Here is a 21,183-nt window from a genome sequence, read left to right on the forward strand (position 1 = left end):
ATTAAAAATTAATGTTGGTGTTGTGCACTATACGTAGATCGATAATTGAATACGTCACTATGATGAGCTTCCGATCAGTTCGGTGGAGCCCCACCATCGCCTCAAGTGGCAGAACTGAATTAATTATTTAGATCATTGCCATATGCTGGCCGTATTTAGTGCTACGAAAGCTACTAGGTGCTAGTTCACCAGAAAATATGGATTGAGAATAGTGTAGAATGATTTTCGTACAGGTTGGGATACACTTGTGGCTACTTCACATTGTAGCACCAAGCCCTGTCAATATGACATATATTAGTATTATATGCTTAGGGTCATCCTCAAACCCATACTAAATCACAGGGCAGTTCTGAAGCCCCCAATATCCATAATAGGACCATTCAAGACTATGCTTCGAATACTTACATTGAGAATTTCACATAAGCATTGTACATGTCAATGAGATGAGATGGCAGATAGGGATATAAAACAGTACCATGTGCATTTTCTAATTGGTTGTTAATTTTCTGATACCGGTGTTCATCATGCCATTTAGACCCTTATCTGGTGCACTGTAGCCTCTCACATTGCATAAAGTACATGAGTCCACCACATTAGACCCAAAAAGGGTTATTCCGACGAGAGTCTGGCATCCAGCCAAATCCCGGCATGTCAGACGCGGGTGCCTGCAAGTGGAGACGCGGACTCTTCTGCTGCTGCCAATCTATCGCATACTGATTTAGTGGTATATGTTTAGTGATGCTTACCCGATGCTCTCGTAAGAGCGGAAGAATATGGGTCCAGGAATGCCGGCGGATAAATCTATAATTGCTGTTCCCACAGTTATACAGTCCCTGCAGTACCGAGTGCAGAGTTAGAAGCCTAAACTGGTTTGGGGTATGTGGATAAATGGCGTAATTCCTTCTATGATTATGACATCCAAAGAGTCGAATGCACACTGCGCTATGATTGTGTGTCCACGCAGTTACCTGAATGACTGCCTACTGCAAGAGAGTCATTGAAGCCATCCTGTAATAAATTGTTTTGCATGTGGTGCAGCCATCGGGACTTGCTCGCAGAAAAGCATCACTACAACACAGATTATGTATAAGCGTGGTGAAGAGGATCTGTCTTCGGCCATATTACAAAAATACTCGAAATGCCGCTTCATTATTCAGGTACATTCTTGCTTCGCGGAATAACAATATCAGTGATCTGTAGATGGGGCAAAACGTGTCTCTGTTACACCGACTCTTAGTCTCATTGACCGATACACCGCTCTCTTCCGCGCCAGGTGGCAATTCACGTCCTTCGTGATTGTCCCTTTTCCGTGAAATGTTTGCTTCAACTCTCCCGAAACCGGCTGGTCCATGTTTTCATACCCTCATACAATGTCAAAAAGACTTTTGATCAGCGGGATAACCTTGTTTTGATTTAGATCCGATCACGGCAAAGAAAGCAGCTCGTAAGAGACCCCAACTGGCCCTACTCGCGCTAATAACTCGGCATCCCATCAGCACTAGTAGTGGATCCATGCTGCATGACACGCTAATCAACCAACCACTCAATTATTAATGCACGGTAGCACGGGCGCCTATCAGAGGGTCTGCGGGGTTGGTTATCAGTCGCCAACTAGTTAACAAATGATCCCAACATTTCCAACTCTCCAGCCCTGGTGTATCCAAAACCACAGCCAGGATTTAATACCTCACTTAACACACTCTCAAAATCATACTATAAAATTCATCCTCCTTGGAGGGCAACGCAATGTCCACAGTCGACAGCCCCTTGCTAGGGCACAGACCTTCACACCCTCACCCAGATGATGTTGAGCATCCACTGGGCCACAGTAAACGGCGGCAGGGACCCGGCTCCAATGTCCTTAAAGTTCTAGCTGTCTTCTGGACATTTCTTATTATGGGGGCGGGTGATGCAGCATATGGGGTAAGGACTGTAGAGAAGAACAGATTTGCCGTTATTGAAACTAACACTCGTCCAGCCTTTGATTCCCTACGTAAGTGCAATCTCGCCATCCTGTTGTAGATAAGCTGCTGAGTAGAAAGCTTGAAAAATACTACGAAATCTCACACGGCACCGTTTCGCTTCTATTCCTCTCTCCTATCTGTGGCTACACGCTTGCGGCACTCCTGAACAGCGAAGTCCACGTCCAAGTGGGCCGTCGTGGTATCGCTTTCATTTCAGCGACCTGCCACTTGCTAACGTTTAGTATCGTCTCCTTGCATCCTCGATTCCCTATCGTTGTGGTATCTTTTGTGCTGTCTGGGTTCGGGAACGGGTTAGCAGACTCGGGATGGAACGCTTGGATAAGCAGCCTGTCTCGCTCGAACGAGTTACTGGGGATGCTACATGGCTTATATGGGCTGGGAGCTGTGTTGAGCCCATTAATCGTATCCGGACTGGTGACTAAGGCCAATTTTCCGTGGTTCTACTTTTACACTATTATGGTACCGCTTTCCGATGTCTACTATCTTCGCTATTTGCTCATATGGATATAGGCCGTGTGCGCTACTATGGAAGCCGTTGTCTGCACCATTGCCTTCTGGCATGATCGACCGATCACCAGAGGAGCCGGCGATGACCCCGATGACAGTGAACATGGTAGCCTAAAGCGTGCTCTTTTCCAACAGCCCTATGCTCGGGTCACTTGGATCTGCGCGCTCTTCCTGCTCATTTACGTTGGAATTGAAGTCGCTTTGGGCGGATGGACAGTGGTCTTCATGATGCAGGTACGCCATGGTAGCCCGTTTGCCAGCGGCATGGCTGTTACAGGATTCTGGCTGGGCATCACCTGTGGCCGCATTTTCCTCGGATTTGTTACGCCGATGATAGGCGAAGAACCGGCAGTTACAGTATGTCACCTCTTACCCTTTCCAACCTGATCAGTGAGTTTGGTCTTAGCTCATGCTCACTTTCTGCAGCTATATTCCGTGTTGGCGATCATCTTCGGCTTCATCTTCTGGCTCGTGCCAAATTTCAACGTCTCGGCAGTCGCAGTCTCCCTGCAAGGCTTCTTTCTTGGCCCTCTATTTCCGGTCCTCATTGCAGTGGCCACCAAGCTGCTTCCCCAATCACTGCACGTGAGCTCGATCGGCTTTGCCTCGGCAATCGGAGGGGCTGGAGCAGCATTGATGCCATCGGCGATTGGTGCAGTGGCAGAAGCCAGAGGGGTCCAGATTCTGCAGCCCTTCATTCTTGGGCTCTCTGGTGCGGCTCTAGTCCTGTGGATGTGTTTGTGGTGGATTTCGAAAAGCAATTCACGAACATTGAGTTAAAGAAGTCATTCTGCCCAGAAGAGAAGCTTTCTGTTAACGGGCATGACGAAGAAACATCCGGGACGATGCCGAGCAGCGGTAAAATTATCATCGACGTAACAAGGATAGGGCCAGAACAATCAATCACCACTAGTTCATCATTTACGTGACTGACGTCTTTTGAGTATGAAAGATCCATTTGTTAGACTAGATAAAGAAGATGGGGGAAAAAAAAGGAAAGGCAAAAAGAGACGATTACATACAACAGAAGGGATTCGCTGGTGGTCACCCACCCAACTACTAACCTCCCGGCGTGTGGCTTGAGTACGGCTGAGCGGACGGGAAGCCCTATTTTCCACACCCTGTGGTCGTATGTGCTCAATATTAAGGGAGCAGGGTTTATATGCATGGCATCATTACCAAGAAAGAGGTAGATGTTACGCTGGACCCTTTTGATCGCACGTTCAAGTAACCGCTCCACAGTAGTATGCTATGTTCTGTAACCCAACCACGGCCATTAACGCATTTCGGCTTTTCAGGGAATTGGATCCTCGCAGAAACACCACGTAGATTCCGTCACAATCAATCTAACGATGAAAACCATAGTACAGTACCCTAGCAAAGGTATTTACTACGAGCAGAGCTTCTGATGGTTGTGGAAAGCTTCGGGCATGTGACTTGACCACAACCCCTTCTGAGGCAGGGATTCCCCGCTTCCGCTAATCATCTCCATCATCACTTTCCTTCCCTCACGAAGCTTCTTTTCTCCCCAACAATTCAATGGCTCGCGATTGTTAGCTCTGGCATAATGGGCGGTGCCCCATACTATACCTACGATGGACACACCACTCCCACGTCGACCTGGTCGCCAGAAGCGACCGCGAGTTCCTGATGCGCTCCGCAAGAGAGCCGCCCGCGCGTATGCTCCTTCGTCCCATCCAAGCTTCAAAATAGCCATTGACACTTACTTGACTCCTAGATGCCTGCCTTGTCGCCAACACAAGGAAAAATGTACTTTCACCGTCATGATTTGTTGCACCCGCGATTCCTCGTCCCTCGACTGATCAGGCCTCGGAGCTGTAGGCCATGGTGGCGGCCCGCCCTGCGCACGCTGCCAGCAATACAACCGCACCTGCCACTTCGAAGATACTCGACCAAAGTCGACAAGTATGTCTGCAGTACCGTCGCAGCGTGAGTTCCAAATGGAGCGCATTATACGTCACTTCCTAGGCGAGGACATCTCGCTCGATCCCGCTCGGTTAGAGGAGACCGCGGACTTGCTGGAAAGCGGACGGTACCGCGGGACTCCTCCAGAGACGCGAGGGGTGGAGGATGAAGACCAGACACCGGAGAGCTATTCGTTGGAGCCATTGTCAACAAACACCATGCGTATGTCCAAGATACTGTTCATCAGGACTGCCGTTAACCGGCCTCGCATTAGACTATTCAGGAGAGTTGTCGCACTGGAATTTCTCCAAAATGATCCGTCGACGTCTACAGAGCTTGGGTACTCCTAAAGGACAGAAAGATGCATGCGCTCCTCAAATTGCATTCACCCATGGCACCGCTGACGGATTGTTCAGGGCTTAAATCCCTCGGATGGATTCTTTCGTGCTACTGGCCTGCAGTCCGCCAATTCGTGTGTCGCCTCCGCTATAGGATACTTCCCACCTCGTCCTGTTGCCGAATTTCTTACTAATACGTTCCTCGAGTATGCACAGACAAACTATTTCTATTTTCCTGAGTCAGTCTTTCGGGAGAAGATGGACTACTATTATTCTGTCGACAGGCCGCTTGTGATCGACGATGCGGGTTGGATTTGTACCCTGTTAATGACGTTTGCGATTGGCACTCAATTTGCATACATGCAGACTTCCTCGACGGAGAAGCCTCCTTTCTCGGAAGACATTCCTGACGACCGCATTGGGATGGATCTCTATCGGTTCTCGTGTCGTTTGATCCCTGATCTCATCACCACCGCCTCGCTTGAGACTGTGCAGGCCTTTCTATTACTGGGTGTGTATACGTTGCCGATTGATACCGCAGGATTGGCCTACACGTACTACGGCCTGGCCATTAAGATGGCCATCCAGAATGGAATGCACCGAAAGCATATTGCGCCGTCGGTTTCTCCAGTGATAGTGGAATGGCGGAACCGTTTGTGGTGGACAGCGTATTCCCTTGAAAGGTGAGGCACTAGTCTACGTCGTGTGAACCGGACTCACAGTCGCACAGCCGTATCAGCATCCTTCATGGCCGTCCTGTATCCGTGTCTCCTTCTGAAACAGACGCCGACATGCCTGCTGACCTGGTTGAGCTACGCCAACCCGGCGGTATCTCGAATTTACCGAATGTCACGGCGGCTATCCACTTGACCAAAAGGCTTGAGAAAGTGGCCCAGATCATCCTACGACTGCGACGATGTCCGCGTAGTCATCAAGATGCCTATCTGCACCAATTATGCAACCTGAGGATGGAGTTGAGCAGGTGGTGGGACTCGCTCCCGACAACACTGCACTGCCGCGACCTTGATCCGGCCGGGCCCTTATTTCGGTCCAATGTTCACCTTGAGCTAAACTACGCTACTGCACTTATTTACATGGGTCGGCCTTTTATCTTTCTACAAAACGAGGCCGCGGATAGCGGTGGACATGGATCAGAAAAAGAGGGTGGTCGTACAGGGTTAGTTGAGGCGTTCTCGCGAAACTGCACACAAGCAGCAATAAGAATCATCGACCTTTGTCAGCTGCTGCATGACTCGGTCGGGCTCGCGCGCGTGTCATACACGGAGTTCAGTTCGTGCCGCACAGCTTTGCTGGCCTTGATTGCGCAGCTTCTCAGCGGGTCGTCAGAACCGATAGGTGGTGCCCTAACGCGAGGAATGGGCCTGATCCGCCAGATCTGTGTAGGACTGGAGTCAGCTCGGTCGGAGATTGCAGTAATTGAAGCGCTTGAGCGTGCTCGGCAGCAGCTCGATCTCGGCGAACGAAGCCACCTAGGAGAATCGTCTGAGACAGGCTATGACCAATTCCAGAAATGGGCCAAGCTCTGGCGGCTAGGTCCTTTGAACTCGGAAGCTTTTCCGTCTCCAATAGCGGCTGAGTCGCCAAACGATCCAGGCAGTATTCCTTCATTTGACGGGTTCTTCTCATCATTTCCGCAGGAACTTGATGCCTTTGCCGCGATTCCAGGCTCCGAGGATACTGCAGCGCCGCCTAGCATATGGCCTATGCCGGATGCATTCCTCTCGTTTCTTGGAAATGTGGACGCCGAATTGGAGTTTGATAGGCCTCAATGAAGGTTTAGATCTTGTTCCAAGCTGTACATTACGAGGTTACTATTACAAAAGACAAATTTTTCAATGGTTTAGATGATGTCACCGGGGACGTCGGAAAGTAGCACCTTCTTTCAGTAGCCGTCAGTGTTCTGGACCCACAAAGGTTTGAAAAACACGTTACTCGCTGGATATCCTGTCCCAGCGAAATGTTCGGCCCATAGAGAGGTGGTGGACCTGTCTACCCGGTTCTTGGAATGCAGTATTGGGAATCCAATCCTATCCCGGGTACCGGTACCCGAGTATACCGTCTTGAGATTCCTAGTAGTTGACCAACCCTAGTCAACCTGCATCGCTCGTAGTATGAGTACCGACGAGAGATCACCGGCAAAGATCCCTGAAATCTTTTCATAGAAACTCGGCCGTTTCTTAGCTAGATTTGAAGTGGAAGAATTTTCTTCAGTAAATAAAGACCTTCAGCAGCACGGGGCAAAAGAAGCTCCCATCTTCGGGAGAGGCAACCGAACACATCTGCCCGGGACAGACTCCGACTCCGGGACCCAGCAAGTCCGGCATGAGGTCCCGAAGAATGGAGAGTCATCGTTTGGGGGTATAAGTGCAAGCAGTCCGGGGGAAAATAAAATCTGCTAAAGTTCAATTGACATTCTTGCATATTCTTGGGACTTGCCATTGCATGCAATCATGAAGTGGCTTTCAGCGAGATCTCATGCTCCCATAATCAAAATCACAATAAAAGATCCTAAACCAAGTTACACAACATGGGACCGCATCGAGGGTATAGTGACCGTGGCTGCGCCCAATGACACAAATGTCAACAATATTCAAATTACAATGGAAGGTATGTAGCTCATCCAATCCCTCCACTACTCGCCCAATAAGGTCTAAAAAACATTAGGCTCTTCCCGGGTGGCTTTACCGCGGCCAATTACCGAACTCCGTGAACCTGCAGCCTGCCAAACATTCCTAAAGCTCCAACAACCCATTGAAACTCCTATCTCGCCCACTCATGTCTCCGGAAGAACTTACAGTTATCCATTCTCTTTCGTTATTCCCGAGGAACTGCCCTTGGGGTCTTGCATACACGAAAAGAGCAATGGTTGGGCCGATCATCGGCATGCTAAGCTTCCACCAACACTGCGATTCGCCAACTTGTCTCAGGAACTTTGTCGAATTGCGTACTATATCCGTGCTACGGTATTCTACCATAGAGTAAAATATGTCAATAACGAAAGAACAACTACATCTACAAGAGATCTACGGTTCGTCCCTGCGCATGAATCGAACCACCTCCCGCGAAGCCTGCAGACCTTCATATCATTGCAACACAACCCGAAGCAGGACGTGAAGAGCAAAGCATCGCTTTCTCCGGGCAGGTTATCTGTGGAAGGGTCTTCTGCACAGCTGACGCAGGGGCGCTGTCTTGAGGATTTCTCGAATGGCTCCTTCGACGCATATCTTACCATACCGCTTCGCTTCGAAGCAGCGGGAGAAGCGAAGCCTCCTCAATTACGACACCTACATTGTACGCTCAAGGCATCAACATTCTTAGCGACAAGGGTGACTGCTAAACGGCTCAAGCACCATGAGGCGCAATACCGACAAGCACATGTCGAAAATATTGCGATGCGATCAGAGGATATCTCATCTACGCAATGGATCAAGCATGAGCCAACCCCTGAGGACTACGTCACCGAGCATCAGAGCGGCAACACGCTATACTACACAACATCCATACACCTCCCTATGCGCATGCCTCGGAACGGACATCTCATACCATTCTCTACGTGTCTTCTCTCACGAGCCTATCTTGTCGACATGCGTATGTCGTATTCTACGCCCGACTCGAGTGGACGTCGTCGGTCGTTGAATGCTACGTTACCAGTTAAAATTGCGGAGTCTTATGAGACGTATGTTGAGAAGAGACCGCTGTGGAATACACTAGATGAACCATGTTTATCTGACTGGGATGCTGAGCCACCACCATATCATAGTCATGAATTATCTCGCTCCAGCGATGTTGTGTCCTTGAGGAAGGGACAACATACCGGGGTTTACCACCTTATGGTGGATTCCTGACAGCAAGCGCGAGACCAGTCATTAGTATACCAACGATACTACCACATCGACCAAAAGGATACGATCTTCTGCTTCAGGTAGAAGGCAAAGTGTTCCACCAACCCTCTTGTAGATAGATCGGCTCTTCACTACTCAATATATCTAATGAAATATCCGATGCAGGCAGTTTTACAATGCTAATCAAGAAATGAGAATTAATTCTCTACTGACTTCGTTGAAGCATTCAGGATCCGGGATTCACCCTTGGAGCCGAATTAACCTTCTTATAGAGAATTCCCATACGGATTCCACGAGGCTTCACATTTTGCCAGATAGGGGAATGCTTTCTGCCATATTCACGCCATCTACTCTTGCCTATTTAAACCTCGTCTTCTCCCACCTTCTTCCTTCTCTCCATCTTCATCAATCCTCTTTGCAGTTATCCATGGCCTATCCAAATGCTACTAGAAACCTCCTTTAGAGCTATCCTACAGTGTCTATTAGAGCTAGTACTTATTAGTGTACACCAAGGTATGCCTTATTGATAGCTGTCTATTTCAAAAGAAGTTACATCTACTCATGATCCATGATTGGTTACTCACTAGAACCAAACAATACTGAGAGATGTAAGGCACATATGAGATTTAGTTCTTGAAGAAATGGATAAGGATTATACCTTAAATATTCGTCCGTAGCTTCGAACTACACCAACCAATATCATATTGGACGTAATTTAACAACTGTAAATCCGGTGATGGAATTGAAGGGTATTTTGGGGACAACCACATTGGTTTTATAATTCTCGTCAGGAATCATCATAACAGAATGCCGAGGTCTAAAAAGTGTTAAACAAACTGCATCATAAGAGTCCAGCGTAGCGTGTAGCTCAGTAGGTCAGATACTACTAGTGTCCCAATTAAGTGATCTCCACGCGGGTAACTGTACCCAGACTATCCGTCCCGGTGGCGTAGCAGAGAGACCGAAAAACAAAAAATGGACTCGCCGGGAATCGAACCCGGGACCTCTCCAATGCGAATGGAGCGTCATACCCCTAAACCACAAGCCCAACTTGATGATAAGATGCTTTAGACTACGCTATATGACTCGCTCATATTATCCTCCCTTTCTTTGGTAATCAACTCCCAGTGCTTATTATCAGGGTCACCAGCTCGATGAAGCCCAGTTACCAAAGGCCCCGATTACGTATTATAGCAGCATTGCAATTTCTTGATGTGATCAACTTTCTACTCTCTATCCATTGGATTACATAAAAAGTTGATAATAGTACACTGATGTAAATGTAATGCCTTGCGGAAAATTCCGGTCTTCCTAAGATGCCCACGGATCCTGTCTACTCAGCCTCGGAAACATCCTAGAAAAACCACGTATTTATCTAAGTATCACACTCTCTGTCTGGGAAGGAGTCTTACCTGCATATCAGTTATTTGATCGGTGGTAAAATTGTCAGTCGAATGACCGGGAAGTACTTAGTATCCCTTTCACTATATATAAATCTGTTAACTACTAGTACTAGCGGCCCATTAAACTAGAGCATCATCACTCACGATTTGATATCTCGCTCGGTTAATGTGCAACGAAGTGATTGACTGATGTAAGTATTGAATTTAGTACTGTACTTTCGTATTTTGAAAGCCCGAGTGAAAAAAAAGCATGAATGTGACATTAACATATGAAGCGTCACTGTAGGCAGATGGCGGGGAATTCATCTGGCCCATTGTCTTTGCAACCCCTATATAAAAGGAAGCTTCCGTCCCACTGTTTTGTCTTTAAAATTCTTGTCTCTAAAATTCATCTGAAGCCATACCCTCCAACCTCTATAGATCGGAAGATGGTCATACTCTGACTTCCTAGATCGAGCCTTGAGATACATTCCTGAAGCTCTATCATGGTGTATCGACTTCGACGCTTGATCAGTATGCACACGCCATTCCTATGTCTATATCACGCTAACAGACAAAACATCTGTAGAAATGTCGGAAACTGCGAAAAAATTCACCATCTATCTGTTTTGGTCAATACGCCAAACCCTATGACCACGCGAAGAACATGGTACCCGACCTATCAGCTTCCAGCGATGATGATAAAGAGAAAGCATACCCAAGAGGCAAGCCTTAATCTTCAGATGGGAAACCTTCCCACATGCTGACTCTGAACTCAGGGCAGTATTATATCCTTATGATTGATGCCCTCAGAATATATGATCATTGAGAAAAGGTGGCTACAATATATAATCAAACGGTCAGGAAATGTTCACCACCCTGAGACCAATGTCCCACGTCCCACTGTCCAACGATGGTGGCATTCCTTCGAGTCAATATAAACCGTGCACCGTCTCTTCTATAACGGAATAATTCCATTGGTATCACTGCGGGTAAACCTATCGCTCTAACTGACAAGCGCAACGTGTTATTGACTATGAGATAGGCTTGGCCGAAAAGTGTGCGAACTAAATCCGATAATATGCGAGGCACGCACAGATGGTCACACTTTCTTGGCTGATGGTTGACAGACAAAGGCCATGCGTCGCGGTGTATGAACTATTCTCCATTTCAACAGGCGAAACAAAATCCACCAAGCGACCAAGCACAGGGCTCACCTTGGACAGCGTGAGAAGTGCACAAACCATGGGTTATTTGTGGGAACCGCCAGATGTTAGGCATCGAATACGACGAATCTTTCACTCCCGTGGCCAGCGATTCGCACCCAAGATGTTCATGACCTACGTAGCGATGAAGTATCACCGTTGGGAATAGTGCGATATCGTTTCTATCTACATGAATGCTCAATTCAGAAGGCAAAAGCGTCTGTATGAAATAGCCTACTGAGTATCACGAAGGACCACCCACGGACTCCGCCAGGTGACCAACCTCTGGCACCGCACCCTTTGATGCAAAGCAGCAAGAGATCGGATTCATACTTTTGCTTAAAGAGGAGGCATTTGTGTTCAGCATGCAAGGGACACAACTAAAACTGACAGCTAAATATATGACTGCGACATGCCATCGTCACGTGAAGAGTCAGACAATGTCGGGAAGTGAGACGCATTTGCTAAGGCTTTCCCAACCATATGACTAGATGACTCAACAGATCAGGGCATTGGATATACAACCCTGCATCTGAATCTCAGATATTGCATGAGCGGAAAGGCACAACGTATTGGGCTGTTGCAGAACGTCTTTACACAACGAACATGTATGCCGCTGCCGGCCTTCTGGACTACCACTATACTACAGGCCCAAATCGATGATTCTTTGCCTTTCACCTGATGTTTCACTCACCCACTCATGTGTCAAATATCAATGACATCAATCATAGCCAGAATTCCGTAACGGGCTTTTACACAGGCACCAGAGAGCACCATCATACCAAGGTCTCACTCAACGATGGCGATGGGGATGCAATAGAACTTGACACAGGCGGCCTTGAATGGCTGATGCGGGGCGCCCCCCAAGATGCGAGCAATGTTACCGATTATTGTGGACCAGGTGTTTCTGAAGCAGGAGAAATCACTCATCTGAATTTATTTTTCCGGTGAGGAGGTTTACGCTTCCGCCGTTCTGGCAGAGGCCGGTATCGACAATGCTGGGTTGACCGCCAGAGTGAGATCAATCATTGTGAAGTCGTTTACTCGAGACCCCGACAATTGCATGGTATTGGTGATGAGTTACTTGGTCAGTTCAGCCGGTGTGAACCTGCAGAATCTGTGCCGTAATCTCCAATTCGGAAAGACGGCATACCGGCATGGTGGTTCCTGCAGCCTGGCAACCACACGAATGGAAATATATTGATGCGGGCATGAGACTACTCGAGTATACTTAGAACCGCTGCAGTGAATACACTAATGAAGAGGCTTTTGTTGTTTTCATATTCCTTGGATGGAGTTTGCTACTATCTCTTTTCTCGTATAGTCGCTATCTTGGAATTTCTCAGGGTTGTATGTAAAATCTGACAGCAAGCATAGTACTGAATATTGAAACTATATACATTGGTGCATTTATTTTTGCAAACAGTACACAACTATATACAATGCAAGCTCAGGGTGGTAATCCGATATGTCCACAATACAAGTCTTTCGCAAAGCTAATTACGCGTGAAAGCAAGTTGATTAGCGTCATAAGATAATCCACTGACCAGACGAGTTACGCCAGAATGACAGGACATTGATACCATGTCAGCCCATCTAACATGGATGACTCCTCGTAGCCACTGGTAATGGGCAATCTGCGTCTCATCTCCCTATCTTTTCGCCACTGTTCTCGCAGGAAATCAGCACTTTTTGAGAAGACCGCTGACTTCCACTCTTCGTATATATTGTTCAGCTTTGCAACGATGATACGTTGATGTGCAGGATTTCGTGCGGACAGGCCCGCAACAACCAGTGGCCAGCACAGTATGTTGTGCGAAGGCGAGTGCGGAGGCAGATGCTGTAAATTGTTTATGAACTCATCCACCAGAGAGTGAACTGTGTCGTTGTCGTCAGATCCATGTGGTGGAAAGAGTGCCCTTATGTGGATGCGGCATGCCAAACTGTACAGGTTCGATGTAATGACATCATTGAGATGCTCCTGGTTCATAGTATTATCATGGGTGAGCTGGCTTTGACAGGCCATTAATTCTTGGTCCAACAGCAAAAGTTCCTGTCGTGCGGAAAACACCTCGGCAGTTTTGCTAGACTGCAAGTTATGAGACAGACGGGATATGCGGTAAATGGCGATGAATAAAGACTGTGAGGTTCCCATGATATGGCCGTGCTGAATTAGGCGTGAGGAAGTGACGGAGCAAGCGGGAGACTATGTCGGGCGTTAGGACTGAGAACACATTCACCATTCCTTGTGCCTGGTCAGGGAGTAATTTCTCGGCCAATCCCGCCCTTGTCTTCCGGCGTTTGGGCCATAGAATCGAGTCAGCAGATTCCCACTGGCATTCAAGGCGGTTACGCTGACAGCCAGTGCAGGAAGAGCGACGCTCATCGCATCTCTTTTTCCGCCGGCGGCATGTCAGACATCCCGATCGAGATCTCACGGGAGGTTTTATACAACGATCGGTAGTTTTCATAGGAAGCGTATCTCGCGAAATAATATCAGCAAGGGTTGTTCGGGCAAGTAATGGTAGCGGGAAGCCATCATATCATACACTTCAACATCATCAGAGTTTGGATTTTTGACCTGCGGGGTTGGCTTACGACTTCGCGGAACAGGCCACATGACCTTAACGTTATTCTACTTTTTCAGGTAACGCCACCCGAGTCGGTCGTTCATGTAATATCATTTTAAAGATGTTCTATTCAGATTATTTTGACCAACAGAGACTGGTACAGCCCTATATAGAGCCTATGAGTCAAATAGAAGATAAACGGTATTATCAGTTTTTTTTCGGAAATTTCTAGTCTGAATTTTACATAATTCAAATGGAGTATAGATGTTCAGCCTATCGTATAGGTAGCAATAATAACGAAAGTGAATCTATGGTTTCATGACGAATATTATAAATCTGGTATAAATCCCAAGTGGATTATAGGATGATTACCGCGACTATCGCGGAGATATCTTTATCTGAGAAAAGCTTCTTTCTTTCTAGATTTCATTACATCGCGGGCGACTCGGGCGGGAACTCCGTTATCTGATGATTGAGTTTTTGCGTGGCAATTTAGGTTCAGACTAACTAGATCCAGCTTGCAATAGCCGCGCTGGTAATTGAACTAACCGAATTAGGACAACGCTGTATGCCCCGGCAATTACTTTTTGCCGCCCGTGCTGGACCCTGACGGGCTCTGTGGTAACAGGCCTGCGCATGCAGCGGCTGCAGAAAGTGGTGCAATAATGTCAGACTGGAGCTGCAATGGCAGATTGGTCAGGTTGAGTGAGAACTACTACTAAGTAGGTTTCTGCTACGCGTGATACTGCTGAAATCCTTACTTCCATTGGAGCTGATATTATAAACACTTAGCCTTATACGGTGATATCATGGGATACTTAGTACTTGAATTGATAAGAAGATGTTATGTACAATGAGTAAAGTTTAATTTCATTTCAGATTGAATAAATTACATACGTCCGTTGTAGAGTATACAAAATTGTCAAAAGCGTACTAATACTGCCGCTATATCATACATCTTTCAAGGCCGCAGAAATGTGATCGCAATCAGCGATCAGCGCAAGCCTATCTGAGACATACCCACCCCTCTGGCCTCCCATACAAGTCCCCGAGGCTAAAATTGATGTTCCGCTCCTAATACAAAGGAAGCTTGTAGGCGTCGAAATCGTAGATCCAAGTATCATACGAGGCCTGGTCGAATACACAATCCATGGTAGTCCCGTTGTTGGACCAGAGAGGGCAAAGGGGCCATGCGCAGATCTGCTGGTGCTCTCCTTCATTGTCTCCCTGGAGAACGGTCGCGTTCAGCGTCACAGGAACCACACCGTTCTCCACCCAGTCGATCATGACGGCCATATTGGTTTGCGGGAAAGGTCCGTTCGGTTGTTCGCTGTTTGTGCCGCAATGAGCCATACCGGGGACCAGGTACAGTCGGTAGAACTCGCCCAAGGCGGCAGCACTTGTGTTGAGAGACTCATTGGGGAACATAATCTTGCGCACAGCCTCGTAATAGTGGACAGACGAGGCAGTGGGCACGCTGGGGTCCTGCTCACCGTGGAAGTGCAGAATCTTACCACCGGATTGCTGGAGGACGCTGAGATCGGGGTTGTGAGTCATCAGGGTGTCCTCGTACATTGTCCATCCCATTTGCATCCAGTCGCGGATGGTGTCATAGTAACATTGTCGAGAGAAGTTAGCGTGTCCGCTTCCTGTAGGTTCACAAACTTCGCCACAAACTCGCCCCCGTTACCGTCAATACTGAGGCCCCAGGTGCCGGTTTCTGAGTCGTAGGTGGTTTCAGCATCGTCAAAGTCCGCACCGGGCTGGAAGTACAAGTAGGCCTGACGACCCTGGGTGTCCTTCAAACCGGCGAGCAGTGTCTGAACCAATTCGACGGCTTCTTGGTGACGGTACCGTTCTGCGCCGGGGTCGAGCTCATGGACTGCCGTTTACTAAACCCGAGACCAAGACTGCTGCCACCGGAGCTGGCCGCGCAGTAGTAGGGAGCACCGATCAAGGAGGTGTAGTTGAAATGCAGCTTGCACAGGTCGGAGCGGGCGACAACTCCGTCTGCGCGGCCATCCAGCGGATCGCAAGGAGCGATGGTGGCGTTTACAATTAGCTCCAACTCGCACGGAGGCGGGTAGTAATCCATGGTCTGTTCAACGACGTTGGGCACCAGGTGGTTGATTTGCTGATGGGCGAAGCGGAAAGCCGGCGCACCGACAATAATTCCGTCGTAATCATAGCCATACCGCTGGGCCTGAGACCAGCCCTCACGGCCGCCCTCAGAGCACGACTGATAGTAGGTATAGACCTTGTCATTTCCGGTGTTATACACATTGCGGTTGGCGGCCGATTTCCATCATCTCATGGATACCTTGGTAGCCGAACATGAAGGTGTTTTGCCAGTCGACAGTGCCATTGGCAAGAAGGAAGATGTCGTCAAAGGATTGACCATTGAACCCACCGTCGGTGAGGCCGGCGACTGCTCCATACATGAGGCCACCGGGCAAGGAGCCAGAGGTACTGGAACTCTCGTTAATATCGTATGCCTCGCCGCCGGTGGTAAGGAACCGATTCTTGAAATCAGCTGGGGCGGGCAGCCAGTAAGTGAGGGCCACTCGGTCATTCCGACCAGTGTGGGTGTAGTTGAAGGTGACATCGCAGTAGCTGATGGTAGCAGCCGGATAGAAATTGGAGCTGCTGATGGACACATTCGAATGGATGGTAGTCGAGACGGAGCTGGAAATCATGGAGATGCCCTGAAAGGTGCCATCTGCAGGCAACGCAGCCTTGATGTAGGCATCGTTGCAAATATCAGAGAGACTGGTGGCATGAGCAGCCCCGACTGCCGCAGCTAAGGGGAGAATATTTCTCATATTGAAAAGGATAGAATGAATGTGGTTCTGGATAGGCTCATCATATACTGCGGGTGGCTTTCGCTTTTAAACTGTGAATTTACAAACCGTTAGAAGATTGGACGCGTATGCATGAATACAAGTAAGTTCCAAACGATAGGAGATGACACATGCAGTCGCAGATTGATCGGTCGAGCCGTCTCGCATCAACAAGAAAAATCACGCTATGGTATGCTTCACGGGTCTTTAATTGCCAAGGACTTCGTTATTGCCATTAAGCTTCCCGGGCCGCGAGCCACAGACCCACTGAGTGACGACTGTCCGGAGGTCGGAGGGTAAGATTGAATTCATCGCCGACCTTAGGACTGCGTGCAATACTCATGACTGGCTGACCGAATGAAGTCTTCGAAGTGCATACTTGGCATATGAGCAACGATCGTGAGTGTATCAATAGCAATTTGTCGGATAACCCACCGGCACTGCTGCTTGCTTTCAGTCATGCCATGCGGTGATTCAGCAACAGGAAAGAATTATCTTGCAATGCTAGTGGGCTGGAAGGGTCAGAGTCCCACTGATAACACTAGCGCCTTTTACGCATTTATTCACAGTAAATAGCGCCGCGTAAGCTCCCGCCCTTCCATATATCTCCGTACTCTGCCCTAGCCCAAGGTCAATCTCCGTTCCTGCAGCAGCTACGGGGCAGCGGGGCGGGATCGTCCGTCTCACCCAAGGTTTGAATGTTCTCAGCCTTGAACACTGACAGTCCGGTTCAGTCTTATTCCCCAGGTAAAGTGCATACGTCAGCACGGGCTGCATGGAGAAAGCTGCGTGAAGAAGGCCTCAATTGCTCAGAACTCAGAGCAAGCCGGCGGTCAAGACGGGCAGTCGAAAGGACCATAAGAGCCAAGTGACGGCCGGTTCATTCTTCGAATCACACAGCATATTTATCTTCCAATTCAGTTTATCAGTACCCCCTTATTGCGGTCTCTGGACAATGCTCCAGAATACTCTCCCCACGCTTCTGGGCCTGGCATCCATTTCTTCCGCTGCGCTTTACGAAACCAAGATTGAGACCAAATATGGCTCGGTCCAGGGTTATCCGGCTTTCAACAGCAGCAATACCGGCAACCTGACGCACTGGAAAGACATCACTGTGTGGAAGGGCATTCCGTTTGCTGCGACCACCGGAGGTGCCAATCGTTGGAAAGCACCGCAACCCGCAAGTCCATGGAACGGAACGCTTGACGCGCGCAACTGGGGCCCTGTCTGCCCTTCTGCTACGACCGGAGACAACAGTTACACCATTAACGAGGATTGCCTCAATTTAAACATTTGGAGTCCAGCAAACTCTACCGATGCCAAGCTGCCTGTGGTCATGTGGAGTTCTCCCGCCGAGTCAACTGCGGCAGATCCTCTCTTCGACGGCGGTGGTATGGCTGACAAGGGGATTGTCTTTGTCAATTACAACTACCGGACTGGGCCTTTTGGATGGCTTGCCCACTCTGAGCTCTCGGAAGAATTTGAGAAGGTGACTGGGTCCAACAGCTCAGGTAATTGGGGAATGCTAGATCAGTTCGCTGCTTTGAAATGGATTCATGCCAACATCGAGGCCTTCGGTGGTGATCCGAACCAGATCACAGTCCAGGGTCAATCGGCAGGCTCTGCGGCCACCCAGCATATACTCTACAGCAACTTGACCAAGGGGCTGATTGTTGGTGCCATCATTGAGAGTGGTGTCCGTGACCCCCATGACCCCCTTTGCACTAGCCTTGCCGAGGCTTATACTACGCTGGAAGATGCGCTGGATGATGGCAATACCTACCTCTCGAATCTGGGAGTGTCCAGTATTGCCGAAGCCCGCAACCTCAGCATGGAGGCATTGATTGACGGAGCGACTGGGTCCACTCTCGAAGATACCATCATGTTCGAGGCAGTCCTTGATTATTACGCCATGCCCGATACCTACCTCAACATCTTGAAGAAGGGCCTTGCCCACGACGTCCCCGTCATCACCGGCAACAACAAGGACGAGAATGGCGCTACCTACGGCCTCGACATCTCGCTCGCGGAGTACCTTGAGGATCTCAACGAAACTTACAGTGGGGAGTGGGTTGAGCGGTTCTTTGATCTCTATCCGGCCAATGACTCGACGACCGCTTCAAGCGCATACAACTCTATGTTCACCGACCGCTCCAAGGTGGGCACCTGGCTCTGGACCCAGATGTGGTACACCAAGAAGAGCAGCGCGGTTTGGAACTACTTCTGGGACCACGCTCCCCCTGGCCAGAGCTCTGGCGCTTATCACGAGTCGGAAATCAACTATGTATTGAACAATCTTTATGCCACCGACAAGCCCTGGACTGCCGAGGATTACGCCATCGCCAAAAATTAGAACGACTACTGGGCCAGCTTCATCAAGACCAGAAACCCCAACACTCAGGCCGAAGGTGCTACCGAGTGGCCCGCAGTGAACACCTCCAAGCTGGTGCAGCATGTCGGCGATGGATGGGGTCAGATTCCGATTGCCTGGAGCAAGAAGGTCAAGCTTTTTGAGGATTGGTTTGCCACCCTTGTGGCATACTGAGGTTTGAAAACAAGGTCAATGCGCGTATTAGGAGATCATGTTACCTGGGACCACAGGGTTGATGCATTCGCGCGGATGTGACCTTGGGATAGTCTTTATCATTTACCAATCCGTGGTTACGGCTTTGTATCTCTTCTTTTCGATTCGTCGATGTATGCGACATTTGTTATTTTCTGCCCTCTTTCTCGCCATCACTTTTATTGTAATTATTACTAGTCCATACACCTCAAATGAACAAATACTTCGTTGATCACCAGGCTCAATATAACCATCAGTAACATCCTCTGAAACAGAACTTTTCGAAATAAAAGGGGAGTGGAGAGAAATATATACCGATGACTGAGATAAAACCTTACACAAATTCTGCTAGATACTACCAAGAAACTCAATCCTGAATCCTTCTATTCCACAGGCTCCACTTGCTTAACAACCCGAGCCGGGGATCCCACAGCAACACTAAAAGGAGGAATATGTTTCGTGACAACAGCCCCAGCCCCGATCGTACAACCTTTTCCGATATGAACACCCGCCAAAATGGAAACCCCGGCTCCAATCCAGCAGTCGTCGCCTATTATGACCTCTTTCGCAAATTCGACTCCGTTTCTCCGAGACTCAACACTGGTCTCATGCGTCGCAGCCAGGATGCTCACATTAGGGCCGAAGGCCACACGATCGCCGATGATGATGAGGGAGCAGTCGAGGATTGTATTGCCTCAAGGGTCAGTGAATGAGGTGAAAAATGAGGTCGAGATAGCATACCTGAAATTAGCATAAAAGCCCTCGCCAATCTTGATATTGCACCCGTAATCGACCATCAGTGGAGGCTCAATAAATGCGCCGTTTCCAACGGACCCCAGAAGTTGCTTTCGCAGATTCTCGCGCTGTTGTGTGAGATCTTCGAATGATATGTCATCGGGTATCGGTGCATTGTATTTTGACATTAACTGGCGGGCTCGGTAACGGCTTTGCATGAGTTCTGGGGCGAGGGGGTCGTATCTAATATGTGAATTAGATCCTGGGGCACTGTGTTTACAGGTATTGTTGCTTGAGGCTTACAGCATTCCTGATATCATACGTTCATATTGCTCGCACCAAGGCGTGTTCGCTAGGGACTTGGCAGTTTCGATTAAAGCAAGGTTCTTTTCTGTTGAAGGTTCCATCGTAGTGGTCGCTTAATGTGTAAAATGACAGTGGAATAGCTGGTTCTGATGGTGCGTATGGACAGGATTTAGTCAATGGGGTCTAAGCCCGGCCGTTGCGTGATTTATAGGGCTGGCGATGAGGGGCTGTGGCGTTGATGTAATGTGTTGTCTCAGCTGCAGATGCAAATGCAGCGTGCCAGGACCCATCAATATACCAGAAAGCCTAATCCGCTAGAAAATATTTCTTGTAATGGAGGGTAACAAGACGGTAATATTAATACTAGAGCTGTGTATTGACAACAAGAAACGCAGTATCAAGTTAATGGTAATCTACATAATAATCTTCGGCAAAAAAGTATGAACTGCAGGGCACAATTACAAATCTTTAGTGCTTGCTCATTTTTGATTACTATATTAGTGACTCAGGGACTCATCGCTGCGCGTTGATCCTATAAAGCAGGTCTGGGAAACTGTCATCGTTACCTAACCTTAGTGCCAAGACTCATTGAATCTATTCTAGGAATTATCCGATATTACGTGGCCAAAATATGTAATTTATGGTACATGTGAACGGTCCTGTAAGTTAGCCGGCCACAAATGGAAGTACTTAGATTACTCTCATTTCCCTACCTTCAACTTCCGGGGCAACAGACAGGTTCACTTCTGCAAAAGGTAGCGTCGAACTCACCCCAATCCAGAAGTCGATTGATCTTTGATCTGGTATGCAGCGATGGTCTTACGACCTCTCAAGTGGCTGGAAATGCCGGCTGCAGAGAGGGTGCCATCATAGGAATCCGCTCGAACGCTGCCCAGTCCTTTTCATTGGTAAGAAATGGATGAGAACAATGCATGACCCGAATATGGTGGAAGCACTGCTCAA

At 48.5% G+C, this 21,183-nt stretch overlaps 7 protein-coding genes and 1 non-coding gene across 8 annotated transcripts; 4 read left to right on the top strand and 4 right to left on the bottom strand.

The window, feature by feature from the left end:
• Nucleotides 1-1,605: 1,605 nt before the first annotated feature.
• BO88DRAFT_397501 (MFS transporter) lies at nt 1,606-3,415 on the top strand. The gene is made up of 5 exons (XM_025705285.1): nt 1,606-1,923; nt 1,979-1,993; nt 2,043-2,444; nt 2,496-2,849; nt 2,919-3,415. The coding sequence occupies exons 1-5, from the start codon at nt 1,747-1,749 to the stop codon at nt 3,270-3,272; spliced, it is 1,302 nt and encodes a 433-aa protein (XP_025558114.1). The 5' UTR covers nt 1,606-1,746; the 3' UTR covers nt 3,273-3,415.
• Nucleotides 3,416-3,987: 572 nt separating this feature from the next.
• BO88DRAFT_447063 (Zn(II)2Cys6 transcription factor) lies at nt 3,988-6,740 on the top strand. The gene is made up of 6 exons (XM_025710331.1): nt 3,988-4,170; nt 4,231-4,262; nt 4,335-4,640; nt 4,693-4,781; nt 4,835-5,439; nt 5,487-6,740. Exons 1-6 carry the CDS (start codon nt 4,088-4,090, stop codon nt 6,547-6,549), a joined length of 2,178 nt encoding a protein of 725 aa, XP_025558115.1. The 5' UTR covers nt 3,988-4,087; the 3' UTR covers nt 6,550-6,740.
• Nucleotides 6,741-7,227: 487 nt separating this feature from the next.
• Nucleotides 7,228-8,622, top strand: BO88DRAFT_474530 (uncharacterized protein; the record flags this gene model as incomplete). Its single annotated transcript, XM_025711826.1, has 2 exons — nt 7,228-7,384; nt 7,442-8,622. 2 exons carry the CDS (start codon nt 7,228-7,230, stop codon nt 8,620-8,622), a joined length of 1,338 nt encoding a protein of 445 aa, XP_025558116.1.
• A 973-nt stretch (nt 8,623-9,595) lies between these two features.
• BO88DRAFT_t251 lies at nt 9,596-9,667 on the bottom strand. The gene has a single exon. It is a non-coding gene; the product is annotated as a tRNA-Ala (tRNA).
• Nucleotides 9,668-12,875: 3,208 nt separating this feature from the next.
• On the bottom strand, nt 12,876-13,385 carry BO88DRAFT_315156 (uncharacterized protein; the record flags this gene model as incomplete). Its single annotated transcript, XM_025702454.1, has 1 exon — nt 12,876-13,385. A coding segment is annotated over one exon (510 nt), but the record flags the coding sequence as incomplete, so codon positions are not given.
• A 1,465-nt stretch (nt 13,386-14,850) lies between these two features.
• BO88DRAFT_429676 (tannase and feruloyl esterase) lies at nt 14,851-16,598 on the bottom strand (the record flags this gene model as incomplete). The annotated part of the gene is made up of 4 exons (XM_025709179.1): nt 14,851-15,342; nt 15,396-15,596; nt 15,626-16,033; nt 16,056-16,598. The coding sequence occupies 4 exons, from the start codon at nt 16,596-16,598 to the stop codon at nt 14,851-14,853; spliced, it is 1,644 nt and encodes a 547-aa protein (XP_025558118.1).
• A 973-nt stretch (nt 16,599-17,571) lies between these two features.
• BO88DRAFT_474531 (carboxylesterase/lipase family protein) lies at nt 17,572-19,161 on the top strand (the record flags this gene model as incomplete). The annotated part of the gene is made up of 2 exons (XM_025711827.1): nt 17,572-18,900; nt 18,970-19,161. The coding sequence occupies 2 exons, from the start codon at nt 17,572-17,574 to the stop codon at nt 19,159-19,161; spliced, it is 1,521 nt and encodes a 506-aa protein (XP_025558119.1).
• Nucleotides 19,162-19,874: 713 nt separating this feature from the next.
• Nucleotides 19,875-20,321, bottom strand: BO88DRAFT_458155 (uncharacterized protein; the record flags this gene model as incomplete). Its single annotated transcript, XM_025711028.1, has 2 exons — nt 19,875-20,157; nt 20,218-20,321. 2 exons carry the CDS (start codon nt 20,319-20,321, stop codon nt 19,875-19,877), a joined length of 387 nt encoding a protein of 128 aa, XP_025558120.1.
• Nucleotides 20,322-21,183: the final 862 nt, after the last annotated feature.

Source organism: Aspergillus vadensis, assembly GCF_003184925.1.
Source record: "Aspergillus vadensis CBS 113365 unplaced genomic scaffold BO88scaffold_31, whole genome shotgun sequence".
In the NCBI taxonomy this organism is placed as follows: Eukaryota; Fungi; Ascomycota; class Eurotiomycetes; order Eurotiales; family Aspergillaceae; genus Aspergillus; species Aspergillus vadensis.

Bases quoted from the DNA above. Each gene is read 5' to 3' on its own strand.
- BO88DRAFT_397501 (XM_025705285.1), top strand. From the start codon at position 1,747: ATGTCCACAGTCGACAGCCCCTTGCTAGGGCACAGACCTTCACACCCT. The intron at 2,445-2,495 runs GTACCGCTTTCC...ATATGGATATAG, and splicing joins TCTACTTTTACACTATTATG to GCCGTGTGCGCTACTATGGA. The intron at 2,850-2,918 runs GTATGTCACCTC...CACTTTCTGCAG, and splicing joins GCGAAGAACCGGCAGTTACA to CTATATTCCGTGTTGGCGAT.
- BO88DRAFT_447063 (XM_025710331.1), top strand. From the start codon at position 4,088: ATGGACACACCACTCCCACGTCGACCTGGTCGCCAGAAGCGACCGCGA. The intron at 4,171-4,230 runs GTATGCTCCTTC...CTTGACTCCTAG, and splicing joins CGCAAGAGAGCCGCCCGCGC to ATGCCTGCCTTGTCGCCAAC. The intron at 4,782-4,834 runs GCATGCGCTCCT...CGGATTGTTCAG, and splicing joins CTCCTAAAGGACAGAAAGAT to GGCTTAAATCCCTCGGATGG.